Genomic DNA, 16,861 nt, shown 5'->3' on the forward strand with positions numbered 1-16,861 from the left:
AAATTAGTCTTTTGTTTTTATTGCTATCTTGGAGGGCACTTGCAAATGAATTTCAATATGTCAATTTTTGCAATTTTTACTTTTCTGCCTTGGAGGACAAAACCAAAGGTGTTCACTCATGCGTAATGTTGTATCCTTTATAACCATACCAGGCTGATAGCCAATTAAATAATCTTTAATATGGTATATGACACAATTATTTTCATAAAAATCTTCTATGAAAAGTTTTAGCTGGAAAACATTTTTACTTTCTTTTTTTGCTGAGTGTAGATACTTGTATTGTTTTCATAATGCTGAATGTTCTTATGCAATGTACACCGTTTACCAAGAACAAGACAGAGTGCACTTTCACAGATATGTAGGACCCCTACATTGTACCTCTTTCCTTTAATATTGCTCTCATATTGAAGAAATATTCATATAATGAATGACGGTAAAGAGAAATGTGCAAAAGAAAAGCATACGAGGAGTATGAAAAGGCAGTTAATGAGAATGCACACCTTGCTAAGTACAGAAGAGCCATTCATACACTCCTCATAATATGAAACACTGGTTACACCTACAAGAGGATAAGGGGTGAGTAAATCAAAGTGTTACATGATTATTGTTATGATATTTAACATTAAACTACTAAGAAAATCACAAGTTTCAATAATTCATTACTGCTGATAATCCGTATATTTCTTACACGTTGCTCTTTACATAGCTCCCTCTTCACTGTGTGATTGACTCCATCAAAGCTGTGAACAAAAAGTAATGATTTCATTAGTCCCTTGCTTGTGATTTTTCTATTTGTTTTTATTTTTTTAAATCAATAAACAGTTTAACCCCATGAATACTTAAAAGTGATAAATTCAATGTTCTTTGTATCATGCTTAATTGCCAACTGTGTGACAGTCTGCTGGAAACTCTTCAGTCAACTAGCTATCCTCATGAATAGGATTACTTCACATTCTCTCTTCTAAGGACATGTAAAGTGTAGGCCCATCGCTAAATGTGTCAAAGCCTCCACATTAAAATCTGTATTCTATACCAAATGTCTCCTCTGCAGTTCAGCACGAATGAACACATACATATGTACAGTGTATGGCATGAACATCTTCATAACATCGTGCAATCACATCTGAATTACACCAAGTTTCTCTTCCCATTGCATAAACCCTACCTATCCCAGATCCTACCATCAATTTACACTGAGCTCAAAATGAACCCACATCTATGGCTTAATACATGAGCTCATGTGTGTGTTCCATACTGTCATACACTCATGCACGTCTTTTAAGCATGCTTGGTCAAAGATGTACTGATACAGCTGAATATCAATACAACCAGGTATAAAGTTAGCTTATCTACATGTAACTTATCTGCATTTGTGTACATGTGCTGTGATCTACTCATACAAACATGCCTTTATTAAGTTTATGGTAACCAAATGTTACACTGAAAAATAGTTCCAACATGCAGAACTGTTGATTTTGCTCAAAAGTTAATGCAAAAATGAATGCCCTAGAAATGTGTACAATTATGCTACAATACCACAATGTCAATTGGGAAAAAACATTAACAAAAATAGATTTGTCATTGTGAGTATGCAACTTTGTACAACTGATTAGTAATCTAATCTGCACTTTGGTCCACAGCAGTATCTACTGATCCTTTACGCTAGTGTGAAACAGACGCGGCTTGTTGGAAAATATGGTTTACTACGTATCTCGTAACTACCTGAAGGAACCACCCCTGGACCCATGAATGCAATACAACAAGTGGTTTATTTGCTGATAAGTCAAATTCAGTGCCATCTTGCCACAGCACAGGTTCATTTGCCCCAGGTGGTGTCTTACAATAAACAAAATCAACATCATCATAATTTGTTACCCTGCACCTCAAAACAAACAAAAAGTCGCCTGACATGAATTTTTAGTTAAGACCATATTCTGAAAGAGCAGACTTTAAGCTTTGAAATGATGTATAACTCAAATGGACTCTCCTAACCTATCTAAATATCTGAAAGAAAGCACAAACTCAGGAAAAGTGTGAACTGAGGAAAGAGGCTCTGAAGTACAGTGTCTATTCAAGCGCTTAATCTTTACCAAACCGTGCTGGCTGTGCGATGAATGGGTCAAAAAACAGGAAGTAAACCACCAGAGTAACAACAATGAAGGGGCTATCAGATTAAACTGAAATTGAGCATGCCTCATTAGCACATTCTGTCCATAATCAATGCCAACTTTCAAAGCAGTAGCATTATCTTTTCAAAAGTTATTAGAGTTGAAAGTGAAGAGTGTGGACAAGGTTTTTCAGAAATGAAAAAGGGATTCTAAAGACACACCTAATCACACTATTCTACCAAAAATGTTCGAGATAAACTGCTAAAAAACACACTTTCCTGCCCGTTTTATGATACCTAATTTTAGCATAATGGAAAAGAAGACCCGCTCTCTCTCAGAAAATATGAAAATGTCAAGTTCGGCTAGGTTGACCCTTTTCACTTATTTTCAGTCCTCACGCAAAATCAGTGTGTGCGACTTTATGTTCGTTTTGAGGTGCACGGTCACATTTTAACCAGTACTTATTTAAGAACTTTTTTTTTTACCACCGAGAAACATGAAATGTCTCGCAATATACCTTGGCTTTTTTGAGTTCAACGATGTTCATTATTACAACAGTGAAAGGATGAAGATGTGTCTCATTATCCGTGCCAATACTGCAGAATAAATTAGTTTCATCAGGGGCGAAATATCCAGAGGACTCTTCAATATCTTTGAAAAGCACAATGTGCTATTATTGTAATAATCACACTTGGATGCATTTGATGTAGCCGAGATTATCACTGCCCATGCACTTGTTGCAGCTCTGAAACACTGCTTGCTTCGTATTTGCCTTGCTTTGTAAGGTTGATGACCTCAGCCTGAAGAAATGTCTTAACAAATCAGCGCCTTGTTTTGTTTGCACTTTTCCTCATTGCTGACAGCGAGCTGCTAACCCTTTGCAGTGTATACCATCTCCTGACGTCAAGTTTGGCATGTCTGCCCTCAGCTGTCATTCCCCTTGATTCAAAATAGTTATACCTATACATGATTGCAGCTCTGAAACACTGCTTGACCTCAGCCTGATGAAATCTGTTTAAAAAATCAGCGCCTTGTTCTGTTTGAACTTTTCCTCATTGTTGACAGCAAGCTGCTCATCCTTTGCAGTGTATACCATCTCCTGTCTTGCCTGTCTGCCCTAAGCTGTCATTCCCCTTGATTCACAGAAATTATACCTATACATGATATAAGAAATATTGAAGAAATAAGAAATAGAAAATAAAAATGGCAACATTGCACTCAAAAAGTAATATTGTGGAGATCTAAAAGGTGTTCTCTATAAAGGTATGATGGTGCCAACATCTTCATTTAAAAATGAGGGACATTTCACATAACAATCAGTAAGATTTTTAAAATATTATATATACATTGTACATCCTATATCCATCAGGCCCTCATGTGCCCTGCCTATATTGCAAGCACCCTCCTCTCATGTTTCTTCATCCCCTATATCCAGAGGTCACCGTGACTTGGGGCTTGAGTAGGCCTACATACAACTACACTTGGCACACATCTTTTATTGAAAGTAGTAGAGTAGGCCTACTATGCAAACTCTGGTGTCAAATTGGTAAGTGTCCATAATACCATTTGTTTTAATGCATTTTAACAAGGAGTGAAGTTTGTTCTTTCCACAAACAAAAGAGCATAAAGACGTTAGTTTCTTGTACTCATAGATATGACTCCATCAAGTAAATCACTGGAAATCCAGGCCATTGTAGCTTTCAACGAATACCCCTTCAACCACTTGTTTTCAACAAAAGCACTGATAAATATTTTTGCGTGGATATCCTACAGTCAGTTTGCTGATCTTATCGTACGCTTCTTGTCTGAAATGTCAGACATCGTGGCTATAGTCAGTAGGCCTATAGACCTACACACTGTATTACAAAACTTAAGGTTTTACTGGCAATGTTTAATACACTTTGACACTACAGTACTATCATTGCATGTCTGATCACTTTCAGCTACTTGCTATGGATATGATTCAATTTCTCTTCCATCCCCCCCCCCCCAAAAAAAAACACCAAAAGACAGAACAGATGTATTTGGCCTTTGTTCATTGTAAGTCCTAGCTTTTCATTGATCCAGCAAGTCAACACTAAATTCTAAGATTTCAATTGATCCTTCGAAAAATTCAGCAAGCTTTCGTGTCGCATGGACAGTAAATAACTATACGAAATAACTAGCCTAGTACAGCATGGTCTGTTGGGCCTACACATGTACAGGAGGGGAATGAGGCCAAGGGGGAGGGGTAGGCCTATGTATATGGTAGTAATTAACTAGGTACCGGTATGTACCAGGTAATTATCCTTTAGGCGTAGCCGTAGGCCTAGCAGTAGGCCTAGCACTATAATCACGGTACGGATCCCCATGCACCAGCACTCTACCGTGCCTCCTGTATCTGAATCCTGCTTGAAAGTAGGGGTTTTTGACAATGAAAATTATTTCAACGTCCTTTTCACACTTTCATACTTCCAGAAAGTGTAGTTGATATTGATTTTTTCCGATTTTCTTTTTTCTTTCAAAGCTAGCCTATACTGTACTAGACATAGAGCCCTGGCAGCAGAAAAAAAAAGAGCTTGCCAGTGCAACAACAAAAATGCCAGCACAAAAAGCTATGTGTGGGACTATTATCGATGAACTGTGTAACCACAGAGTGTTTGCGACGGCCACAACTTTGTCAGTTCTAGGAAACACAAGTTTCTCATTTTCACGAAAATTCTTGTAAGAAGTAAGTCTAAGGAACTAGCTCTTTTCAATACAAGACAAAATGAGCAAATAATGGGATCAAAATCGAGAATTTTTTAACTTACTCTGTTTTGAATCGCCAGCGATCGCACAGCATACCTCAACCACAGGAGAGACACAACACATTGAGCTATGGAGCATCTTTATGCATGAATTAGCAAGTCGAACGACTTAGTAAGTCGAGGGAACGACTTAGTAAATCGTGGGAACGACTTAGGCTCCGTAAGTCGTAGGAACGACTTAGTAAGTGGAGGGAACGACTTAGGAAAATTATTTCTTGCCATGTCCCCTTAGGGGCTCCGTACTTACACGTCTCACTCGAGGAAAATTCGTAAATCTCCTCTAATGTTGAATTTTTTCTTGACATGAGATAATGAAATTCCTCCTTGCGCCCTATAGTAGAGCGGTTAAGCCCTCAAAATCATGAGAATTGTGCAAAATTTGACTAAAGTATGAAACTTTCACCAGTGTTAGTACATACCATAAGATTCATTTTAAGATCGGGAGGTAAGTCTGATTTGACCTCTGATGACCTCCAGAGGTCAATGAACTTTGAATATCAGAATAGTGATGTTTGGAGGCATTTGTGAATGATAGGCTGAGATCTTGGTTACGCTGCACTAAATATGCATTCTGTACTACAAATCTTCTGATTCCACAGGGCATTGACAGGTTTCTACCTTTGACCTCTGATGACCTTTAGAGGTCAATGACCTCAAAATACCATAATATTGATCTGTAGTGTCATTAGTTAAAGATACAAATGGTTAAGATGTGCAAAACAAGCATATCTGTTTTGCAATGAAACTGTCTTCATATTCCAAAGAGCAAAGACAGGTTTCTAACTCTGACCTCTGGTGACCTTTTAGAGGTCAATGACCTCAAAATATCATAATATTGATCTGTAGTGTCATTAGTTAATGATAAACATGGTTAAGATGTACAAAACAAGCATACCTGTTTCACAAGAAATTGTCTTCATATTCCAAAGAGCACAGATAGGGCTCTACCTTTGACCTCTGGTGACCTTTAGAGGATGCACAAAACAAACACAATTGTAGCCCAGATGGCTACTAGCACATGTTTATGATAAAGAATAGAATAGAATAGAATAGAATAGAATAGAGAGTAAAAGAAAACAGAACACTGCAGTCGTTTTCCTAGAAACCCTGTGAGGTCAATATATGCTCAGTCTTTTCCCCTTCTTGGAGTTTATGAAATCGTTTATCTTCCTTCCAGCTATTTCCTTTCTTTTTCTTTTCTTTTTTGTGGTCAAAAACACCTCTTCCAAGAAAAGCCTATGGTCATAGGAATTCATAAGTTTGATGTTGGCTACTTTCCCCCGCTAGTGGTCAGCACTCTCCATCCCCAAAACCCTGCGCCAAATTACGGAGAATGACGTGATGACGTGTTTTTGCCCTCTGATCCCCAAACATAATGACCCTCTGGGCTGGAAGGTGGCCCTCCTGTCACAATTTATCCCTCTATTTTAGCATTTATTGTTTAGTGGAGTGGGTCAAACAGGAACTCCAAAGACAAATTCGGGGATAATGACCCAGAACAACGATGACGCTGTTGCCATAAGAGGACACTAATATTCATTTGGTTTATCATTTTCTTATCCAAGAAACAATAAAGTCTTTACCAGTGGTTACAGAGAACAAGTGAATGAAGAAACTAAAAGACAGTGGGCGAGTTAATCAGAAAATGTGATGAATCATAGAAAATTGAGTTTTCACAGAAACGAATAGGAGGAGCAAATTGAATATTTGACCAGTAAGAAATTGATTTCTAGTGAGCGCCACACCCCAATACAAGATTGAGCCAATGAAATGCTTTAGGGAAAGGAAGTTTGTTAGTAAAATTAGTTATAAAAAAAAACATGTCTCAGCAGAGAAATCAGTTAGAGTCGTAAGCACAGTGGGAGCGGCTTCACGCTATGTAGTGAAGCAAAGGCTGCAGAGTTTTTGATGATTTTGAGAGAATTTTGAGGAACTTTGAGAATAGTTGGAGACCACAGAGATAAAGTCAGGAGTACCCCTTTCTTGGTACATCATGCCCCCCCCCCCCTCCAAGTCAACCAACTAATCTTTATCGACGCTGAATGCACCATCGACCTACGCTGTGAATGTGATGAGGATCTGACTGTCATGACTGAACCGGCGAGCAGCTGGACAGTAGGAAAAACTATGAGTCACGATAACACAAAACTTTAGTTTACGCCAATTTGAAGTGCAATTACAAACTCCAAATAGTGAACTGGTGTCATCGGAGATGGAGATGTTGAAGCGCCCTGTCAGACTGATACACAGTGGAGAGTGATGGTGACGAAGAGAATAGGCCTACTGACAGCGTGACGGCAGACCGCTCAACGGACGGCCCAGTCACACTGACGAGATCGACAATGACATGCAGACGAGGACCTCATTCGTCGACCGAGAGTAATCATTTAAGAGGAATAACTTTCCTTTACGTTTGAAGACATTTCAAGAGATGTAGTAGCCTCATATGTTAAGGGGCAAATCATTCTACTGTTTGCAGTCTTGTAAACATACTTGTATCTTTAGCGAAAACTGTTCGAGTACGTGGACAGTGATAAGTAGGCCCCTATAAATCATTCTGTCGAGGAAATTACATATGAACCAAATGGCTTCTTTTGAACATGTATTGTGTTGAAAAGTTCTTGGTAATTCTCTTCCAGGCAAAATGTGTACATGAAAATTCCGATGTTAAAAGCATGTGATGGGAAATGTAAACAGTATGTGCGAATGCTTCTATGTTTCCTGCTAAACTTGCTTGTTAGTGGGGAAAAGAAAAGAAAAGAGAAGAGAAGTCTCGCTCTACCACGTCTTCATACCACAAAGTCTACGGATATCTTTGTTTCACATTGTTAGTGGGGAAAAGAAAAGAAAAGAGAAGTCTTGCTTCATGAGAGATGTTCAGATCCCGCTCGACACCACAACGCCTACGGATGTCTAGGCTGAAGGTGGGTTTGAATGTCTTATAGGGCCGATAAGTGATAGAGCACCAACAGTAAGAGCAGATTAATTGGCATGCTATCTTTTGAAGAGAAACAATACTTTGTTTCACACAAGATGAAAAAGCAGAAAGACAACTGATAATCATCCGCTCATGTAAAATCAAGCAGAAGTTTTTCAAAACATTTCAAGAGGCATCTTGGTGAGTTACAGTCTGTTAAACATGCCAATATACTGTGAAAAACAAATTGAAGGCCACCTTCAATATGCCACCTGCAATACAGCCTCGCATTTTCCGACATCACAAAAACTTTGATCAACACGTTCCATATACTCGTGATGGAGAGGGAAAATAGTAAACAACAACATTGCAAGATTGATGCATTTCTTCCAAGACAACAGACAGGAACTGATTCCACGTAAAATACATGAACATGTAGTTTGATTTTTCCATGCGTTTTTCCCATATCATTACACACAATCATTACACACGTATACTTGATATGGTGTTCAGCTCACTGTGTGCAGACTGAGCACGACCCGATAATTCAGAACTTCTGCCTGAGAAAGGCTTGTAGCCCATCCCGCGAGTCAAAAAGAAGCTTTCTTATCATCTCGTGCATCCTGTACTCTATGTGCAATACACTCATCATAGAGACAAGCTTGCCTTCACCCAAACTGTTTAGATATTGCCATAGGAAGACTGATGATCGCATACAGTGGCTGTGCACCTATAAGAACGCTGGTCTGACCTCAGGATGTCTATCCAGTTTAGCCGTGGAGGAGACCTGTGTGCCGATCGCGTGCTTCACTGAAGACGCAGACTCGATGCTGCCCTGTCTTGAAAGAGATCGAGGGTATAGATCTAGACCAATTTCAGCAGGTTACACTGAATCATCACTTGCTGGCAGAGAGTCTTAACCGGATCATGCAGGTGATATTACCCGCTGTCAGCGTACCCGGATTCACACATTGGATGCAAACCGGATGGCGGCATATTGGAAACAACCAATATTCGGGCATGGGGGCACAACTCTTGGCCAGGCCCGAGTGTTTAGGAGTATCGAGCATAAAGAAGACAATTAGAGTAAATAGTAGTTCCACTCCTATTTGGAATTGAGGTTCCTGAACAGGTCATTGAAAAAATGCCCAAAATTTCCTGACGTAATGACCCAAACTTAATTGGATGACAATATAGCAAGTTGCAAGACACGGGGTTGCTTCATGTGGAATGCATGTTATGCCTCACAGTATGTCGCTTTCCAGATGGTCCACGACGTCACTGTATGCTCCAGGACCATGAGTCATTCACCGGAACCATACAGCCCACGAGCTTGACACTGACCAACACAGGCCCGCCAGCTCGAAACTAGGTAGCATTGCCAATGAGCTTGACACTTAGGCAAACCAGGCCCATAAGAGTCCGACACATGGGGGGAGGGGGAGGTCCACAAGACCTACACTGAATAGATTAAGCTTTCTGATGTAATGCATATATTAAATTCGTGGGCCTTGTTTTCCTCGAGTGTCGAGCTCGCGGACCGCACAGCTTGTGGGCCTATTATATTTGATGTCGAGCTCATTGACCGTGTTCATCTACTAGTACAGTGTTTAGGTCACGGGATGTATGACTCGTGGGCTGCGTAACTCATGGGCTGTACGACTCGAGTTGTTTGACTCGTGACGTACATCTGATGAGGTGGGCCTGTTGTTATCTGGTTAGCATCTGTCACCCTTTCATCCAGTTCAAGGGACTTTGCCATATGCCTGTTCACAAACTATTAAGCATCAACCCAAAATATGGTACTCCTCTCCCCATCTTCCATGTTTAAGCGTACAAATTTTGTCCAGTGCAAATTGGATAATGTTGCACATAATTTCCTGCAAGCTAGTCTGCATATCTAACCCAAACATAAATATTATATTTGAGGTCACTGCCATTACTGAAGACACGTAAGCTTCATTTCTTAAGTAATTGACCGCTCACATTCCTGAGACCTGTTACTATGAACTAATGCTTTGTGGAATGTGCATACATACTTTGTGACCCTCTACAACAAAATGATCCTAAAGTCGGGCGAGGTCGATTATTTGAAAATTGCATGACACAATTCCCTAATCTTTTTGCTTTAAATTGATATATAACACATCTTATAAAAATAATCGGATGCGGAGATATCGATGTTTAAAAGAGAGCATGTCAAGACGTCTGGGAAATCACAGTTTCGAGAAAAGCGCCCTAAAAGTTCTCCTTGCGACGCAATCACGATCACGGGACACGCAGTCAGTATTCACCTCCGGACAATAGAAGGTAAGCCCTAGCAACCTCCGAAATGCTCATTCAAACACAGCGTCGGCGGTCTCCTCACCGACCAATCAGTGACCAGGATGCCAGGAGAAGCGGCTGGGCCGGCTGGGCATAGCGCACCCCGCCAGCACGCACCAGTCGACTGGGCAGTGTGCGAGCTTCACGCTTCGGTTAGCAGCAAGCGGCAAGCGGCAAACTGACCAATGAGATCACGCTGGTCGTTGTTAGGGGCGGAGCCTTTGTGTGGCGCTCAATCCAAATGTTCGAACCAGTTTCTGCTTCGTTGAAACGCCAAAAAACATGGCCCAGAAAAACGCTATTTTTTGGTCTTTCCTTTCATCATTTTGCTTCAAAATTTCGACAGATGATAGAAGACATGTCAGACTCTAATGATATGTCAAATTCAGAAAATAGTAAGTTTTGACCAATTTTGATGCTCTGACTTCAAACTCGATTTTCACGGCTTCAACCGTGCGCGACTTTAGGACCATTTTTGTTGTAGCTGGTCACCTTTCATTATAACGTAGGTAGAAAGGTAGAAGGTAGAAACCTGTCAGGGTTCTCTGGAACATGAAAACAATTCCAACGTAACAAAAATGAATTTTTAGTACATCATTACCATATTTAACATTAATCAATGACGCAAAATATCAATTTTTATCACATTTTGAGGTTATTGACCTCTGGAGGTCATCAGAGGTCAAAGATAGAAACCTGCCAGGGTTCTATGGAACATGAAGACAATTCCACTGTAACAAAAATGAGTTTTTAGTACATCATTACCATATTATTTAACATTAATCAATGACGCAAAATATCAATTTCTATCACATTTTGAGGTCATTGACCTCTGGAGGTCATCAGAGGTCGAAGGTAGAAACCTGTCAGGGTTCTCTTGAACATGAAGACAATTCCGCTGTAACCAAAATGAATTTTTAGTACATCATTACCATATTCAACATTAATCAATGACGCACAATATCAATTTTCATCAAACTTTGAGGTTATTGACCTCTGGAGGTCATCAGAGGTTAAAGATAGAAACCTGTCAGGGTTCTAAGGAACATGAAGACAATTCCACTGTAACAAAAATGAGTTTTTAGTACATCATTGCCATATCATTAAACATTAATCAATGACGCAAAATATCAACTTTTATCAAATTTTGAGGTCATTGACCTCTTGAGGTCATCAGAGGTCAAGGGTAGAAACCTGTCAGGGTTCTCTGGAACATGACAATTCCACTGTAACAAAAATGAATTTTTAGTACATCATTACCATATCTAACATTAATCAATGACGCAAAATATAAATTTTTATCAAATTTTGAGGTTATTGACCTCTGGAGGTCATCAGAGGTCAAAGGTGGAAACCTGTCAGGGTTCTCTGGAACATGAAGACACTTCCACTGTAACAAAAATGAGTTTTTAGTACATCATTACCATATTTAACATTAATCAATGACGCAAAATATCAATTTTTATCAAATTTTGAGGTCATTGACCTTTGGAGGTCATCAGAGGTCAATTCAGACTTACCTCCCGATCTTAAAATGAATCTTATAACATGTACTAACACTGGTGAAAGTTTCATGCTTTAGTCAAATTTTGCACAATTTTTCGGCTTATCTGCTCTACTACTATTGGAATCGCAGTTTTGTATGTTGGTAACTTAGTTGACTTTCAATATTATAATCTGACAATTGTTCGCTGTCTAATCCTTACTCATGCAAATCAAACAAAATATTCCTCGGAGGCAGAACTTATATCTCACCCTTCGTTGCGAATCGTTTACCCCAATTGTAGCTTTCTTCCGGAGTCGCTCAGATGGCAGATAGCCGCACGAGACTTCAACAAGGCCGAAAAGACACTCTCAAAAATTGCGGAAACAAACAAAAAACATCTCAATCGCCCCGTGTTCAGTCAAGAATTCATCAAAGAGCGGGTAAGAAGGAAAGAGAAAGAGAAGGTTTGAGAGAGAAAGAGAGAGAGAGAGAGAGATAGAGAGAGAGAGAGAGAAAGATGGGAACGGCAGAACATGCACGGATATAACAGAATTATTACATCACATCAAACGGTTATTTAGCGTGGGGAAGGAAGAAAATTGAGGCATAAAATGGGACAGGCGGGTAGAGGAAGAGAAAGAAGGATAGTGGGAAGAGAGGGAGAGAGAAGGAACGAGTGAAAGAAAAAACCAGCAGGAGGTACACAGAAAGCGACCGATTACCAGAATTATGGAGAGAATTGCAACAAAATAGAACTGAACTGATAAGGAGAAATCCATTTGTGATCCTCATTGAAAATGAAGTGCTAGGTGTCTATTCAAGACACATCTCAAATAAATTCACAGAATATATTACTTTCCAAAGAAACCCCCCCCCAAAAAACAAAAAACAAAAAACAAAAACAAAAACAAAAAAACAAAAACCAAAACAAAACCAAGATTGATGAATTCAGGTTATTCAAAATGATCCATGCCAGGGCATTACATCTGTATACCTCATTATTATATTAATTTTTTTTTTTATAGATTTGCGGATTCGATAATCGATTATGCATCAGTTCTGTTGGATCTTGGTTGTTATCTTCAAAATGCTAGTAAAATGTGAACCATGTTTCACTCATAGCTAAAAAAGTACCGTCCTGCCAATGCTATAGAAAATAGATGTTCATACCCACAGGTTTTCATTTTTGTCTGTTGATAAAGGTCGGCTCTGCTGTGAAAGTGAAACATCTGACAGTCGCATATAGTTCGGTATCAACTTGAGGCTAAAGCTCGTGACCGAAATAGATGGCAATCTGCTAAAGCACAGAATCTGATGTCATCACGTTTTCCTGAAGTATAATAATCTATCATAATTAAATACCATTATGTATTAATTCTATTATCAGTACTGATAAGTATTGTGTTAACAATTACTTGTAAGAACAGTAATGATTTTCTTTCAAAAGATACTTCAACCTGAAGTAATGACAATTATCGTGCTTTCAACAAAGCACTTGCTTTCATCTTTTTCAAAGCGCAATTAGAACGTATTTCAATGATATTCATTGTCGAATTCATTGGGGGTTTATTTTAAGCTTTGCCATCTATTATAATCGAAGAAGACGGCATTTTCTTAAACTTATTTATTTCTGAGACAGATGTCGGCGCCAAAAGAGAGACGTAGAAACGGTTTGGACATTTTCCGAACGCCAAAGATGCGACTCAGATCTATTAATCTTATATTCATCTGGTAGGTATACACTTGTACTTTGTCATAGATTATGAGATTTTTAGTAATAACTTACAGAATTATATACCTTTTTTTGGTAATTTTCGTAATCGGTTGAAATCTCTCTATGAGTGATTCATTTGACAATTTATATCATTTTGTACCTGTGATTACTAGCCCTGACTACTGATCAAAGACAATCTCTTTTCTGTTTCAGTTTCAGTTTCATTTTTGTACCATTTAATTTCAATATGCAAAAAAAAAAATATTACAGGTAACCATGTTATGGAACGTTACAAGCCAGCGAATAAGACACTTGGGATACCTTGTAATTATTCAATAAAGCAACCACAAATAAGTACATGAGATAACGATGAAAAAAAAAAAAACCAACCCAAAACATAATAATTATGTACGGTGTGCACACCCATACACACCTGGAACACAAAACAACAATAGCATTTCTTCCATATTAAAAAAAAAAACCAAAAAAAAAGTTTTATGCTGCATAGTATCTGGAAACACTCCACCTCCATGCAAACAGCCGTTTCACATAAAACCTTCAATGTGCACCGACTATCTGAATAGCGGTCCTAAGCTGATTGATGTTTTTACCGTAAATATCAAAATGAATGAATGAAGAAATGGATGGATGAATGAATGAATGAATAAATGAATAAATATTGAAGCACAAAGAATACAAACTTTTTTTTTCGCTGCAGGATGGTCAATTCTATGGTTTATCATGGACTCTCCCTCAACTCATCCAACCTTGGTGTCAACATTTACTTAGCCTTCGCTGTCGCCGGCGCTGTGGAAATTCCGGCCTACCTCTTGGCCGTGCCGGTCATCAACACCGCGGGTAGGCGGCCCGGTCTCGCTGGCTGTATGCTGCTTGGTGGATTAGCGTGCCTTTGTACCTCCTTTATTCGTAAGTGTAACCAAAATAGGATGTATAGTTATATAAACCGGAACCCTTTGCTATTAAATTCCGTTTTATGTTGAAAGTTCAAGAAAGCAGTACAAAATAAACCAAGAGATTAGGGAAACGTTTCCAGAAAAATAAAAAGTCACAAAATAGGTGTTCTTTCGGAAGAAAAGCTTCTGTATGGACTCATTTTATGATGTATAGATATAAACGACATTAGATAATAGTTAAGAAAGGACAATTTCAAATCTGAACAGCAAATTTATGATTATGTCTTTGCCAAACGCGGGAGATTTAGTTTATAGATGTCCAGGTCAGCAGGATAAAGTTTTGTTGTATGTTCTTTGATCACACAGCACCTGGCGTTGCCCTGTCAGTCGTCGCCATGGTCGGAAAATTTGGCATAACGGCTTCCTACGGCATTATATATCTTTACACCGCCGAGCTGTACCCAACAGAAATCAGGTATTCGTAACAAGATGATAGTCAATAGAACCCAATGAACCAAACCAAGTAAAGTCAGGGGGAACAAATCAGTTATAGAGTAATGTTTCACGTGGATAGTTAATTTTGTCGTTCTCAATCAAGACGGATACGATTAATGAAGGAGTGTCTTAAAATCTGATAACACTGTTACTGATTATTGAACATAATTAGGTTTGATATAAAAAAGATTAACTTTGGACCATATAGATACGTGTGTTTAGCCAACCATTACCGAACATCAAGAAGGAACAGGCGACTAAATAGTAGCAATGCGCGACTTAATCAATGTTCAAGCAGAACTTACAGAAGTATTATTCATTGGTGCTGATGAAAGGTAATATTCCTTAAAAGAAATCAATGGGCCTATGTATATCGATCTGCTTTTGTAGAAAAAAAAACGGAAAAAATAGAAGCTGAAATAGATCCAAAAAAAAAATGAACAATAGAACAAACTATAGGAAAGTAGGATAAACAATGATACAGAATATGTGACCCTGCACTTCAAAACAAACAAAAAGTCCCCTGACATGAATTTTTAGTAAAGACCATATTCTGAAAGAGCAGACTTTAAGCTTTAAAATGATGTATAACTCAAATCAAATGGACTCTCCTAACCTATCTAGATATTGGAAAGAAAGCACAAACTCAGGAAAAGTGTGAACTGAGAAAAGAGGTTCTGAAGTACAGTGTCTATTCAAGCGCTTAATCTTTACCAAACCGTGCTGGCTGTGCGATGAATGGCACAAAAAACAGGAAGTAAACCACCAGAGTAACAACAATGAAGGGATTATCAGATTAAATTGAAATTAGGCAGGCCCCATTAACACAGTCTGTCCATAATTAATGCATACTTTCAAAGCAGTAGGCACTATCCTTTGAAAAGTTATTAGAGTTGAAAGTGAAGAGTGTGGACAAGGTTTTTCAGAAATTAAAAAGGGATTCTTAAGACACACCTAATCACACTATTCTACCAAAATTGTTCGAGATAAACTGCTAAAAAAAAATGACTTTATGTTCGTTTTGAGGTGCACAGTCACATATAAAGTTTATCTCGGGGGGGGGGGGGGAAACATGGGCTTACTAATAATTTTAAAAGGGCTAATGGTCTTTGAAAAAAAAAATCTTATTATCATATTCAGTATAACATGGTTTAGGTTCCTTAATGATAATCATCATTATGTAACGCAAGTAACAACAATGAATGGGATAATTGAATTGCCAATCATGATGGCTAGAGCTAATTTCTTTATTGATGCATTGAACGTTCACCACCAGTAAAAAAAAAAGAAGTGAACATGAAGAGCTTGCTTCCAAAAGGCGCTAAATCCGTCATTTTTCAATGGATATACGGCAGTTTGTTTGAAAGCTCTTTGAATAAAAATGGACATTCAATTCCCCTTTTGCGAACTTCTACATAGGAGTGTGGGAGTTGGGACCTGCTCGATGTTCGCGCGTGTCGCCGGAATTCTGGCGCCACTCATTCTCGCGCTCCGGAAGATTTGGACGCCACTGCCTCTTGTGCTCTACGGGAGCGTGTCGGTCTTAGCGGGACTCCTGTGTCTTATGCTCCCTGAAACGCGGGGACAGAAGCTTCCTGAAACCATGAGTGACGGAGAGAACTTCGGGAAGTAAGTTGTCTGAATCTCTGCCACCGACTTTCTCTGTAATGAATTCTGCTGGATGTTCCATCCAGCATTCAGCATACACACAAATGCACCGTTTCAGCAATAGGACATGGACTTGTAAGAGAGTAGATGATGAGTTTGATTAACGCTTTTGGAAAACATGCTTGGACATGCAGAATGATCTAATGTACCAAAATGTCAAGTTCGACCCAAATGTAGAAAAAAAAACTAAAAAGATAAGTAAAGAGCTAAAAATGCTGTGGTAATAATAAAGCCTGAACCGCATGAAGAAGTTTGTAAAAAAGCAAAACAAAAAACTAAACAAAAAAACAAAAACAAACTCGAGACCAGGGGCCCCGTTTCATAAAACTTGTCATCAGCGACAACTACCACATTTCTATGACAAATTTGCTCTCAGCCAATCAGATGTAAGGATTTCGGTAGCTTGTCACATCTATGACAACTTGTCACTGATAACAAGTTTAAT

At 38.8% G+C, this 16,861-nt stretch overlaps 1 protein-coding gene across 1 annotated transcript in view; it reads left to right on the forward strand.

Moving 5' to 3' along the window:
• The window catches only part of LOC139709534 (organic cation transporter protein-like), a 37,413-nt gene extending 21,032 nt beyond the window's left edge, over positions 1 to 16,381 (forward strand). The window contains exons 6-10 of the mRNA XM_071621492.1: positions 11,927 to 12,065; positions 13,265 to 13,356; positions 14,058 to 14,266; positions 14,620 to 14,728; positions 16,168 to 16,381. Of these exons, the coding sequence (XP_071477593.1) occupies positions 11,927 to 12,065; positions 13,265 to 13,356; positions 14,058 to 14,266; positions 14,620 to 14,728; positions 16,168 to 16,381 (763 nt within the window). The remainder of the gene's footprint in view (positions 1 to 11,926; positions 12,066 to 13,264; positions 13,357 to 14,057; positions 14,267 to 14,619; positions 14,729 to 16,167) is intronic.
• The last annotated feature ends 480 nt before the right edge of the window (positions 16,382 to 16,861 follow it).

This window comes from Diadema antillarum, unplaced genomic scaffold (genome assembly GCF_040938485.1).
Source record: "Diadema antillarum isolate AM-2024a unplaced genomic scaffold, OU_Dant_1.0 seq00001441_RagTag, whole genome shotgun sequence".
In the NCBI taxonomy this organism is placed as follows: Eukaryota; Metazoa; Echinodermata; class Echinoidea; order Diadematoida; family Diadematidae; genus Diadema; species Diadema antillarum.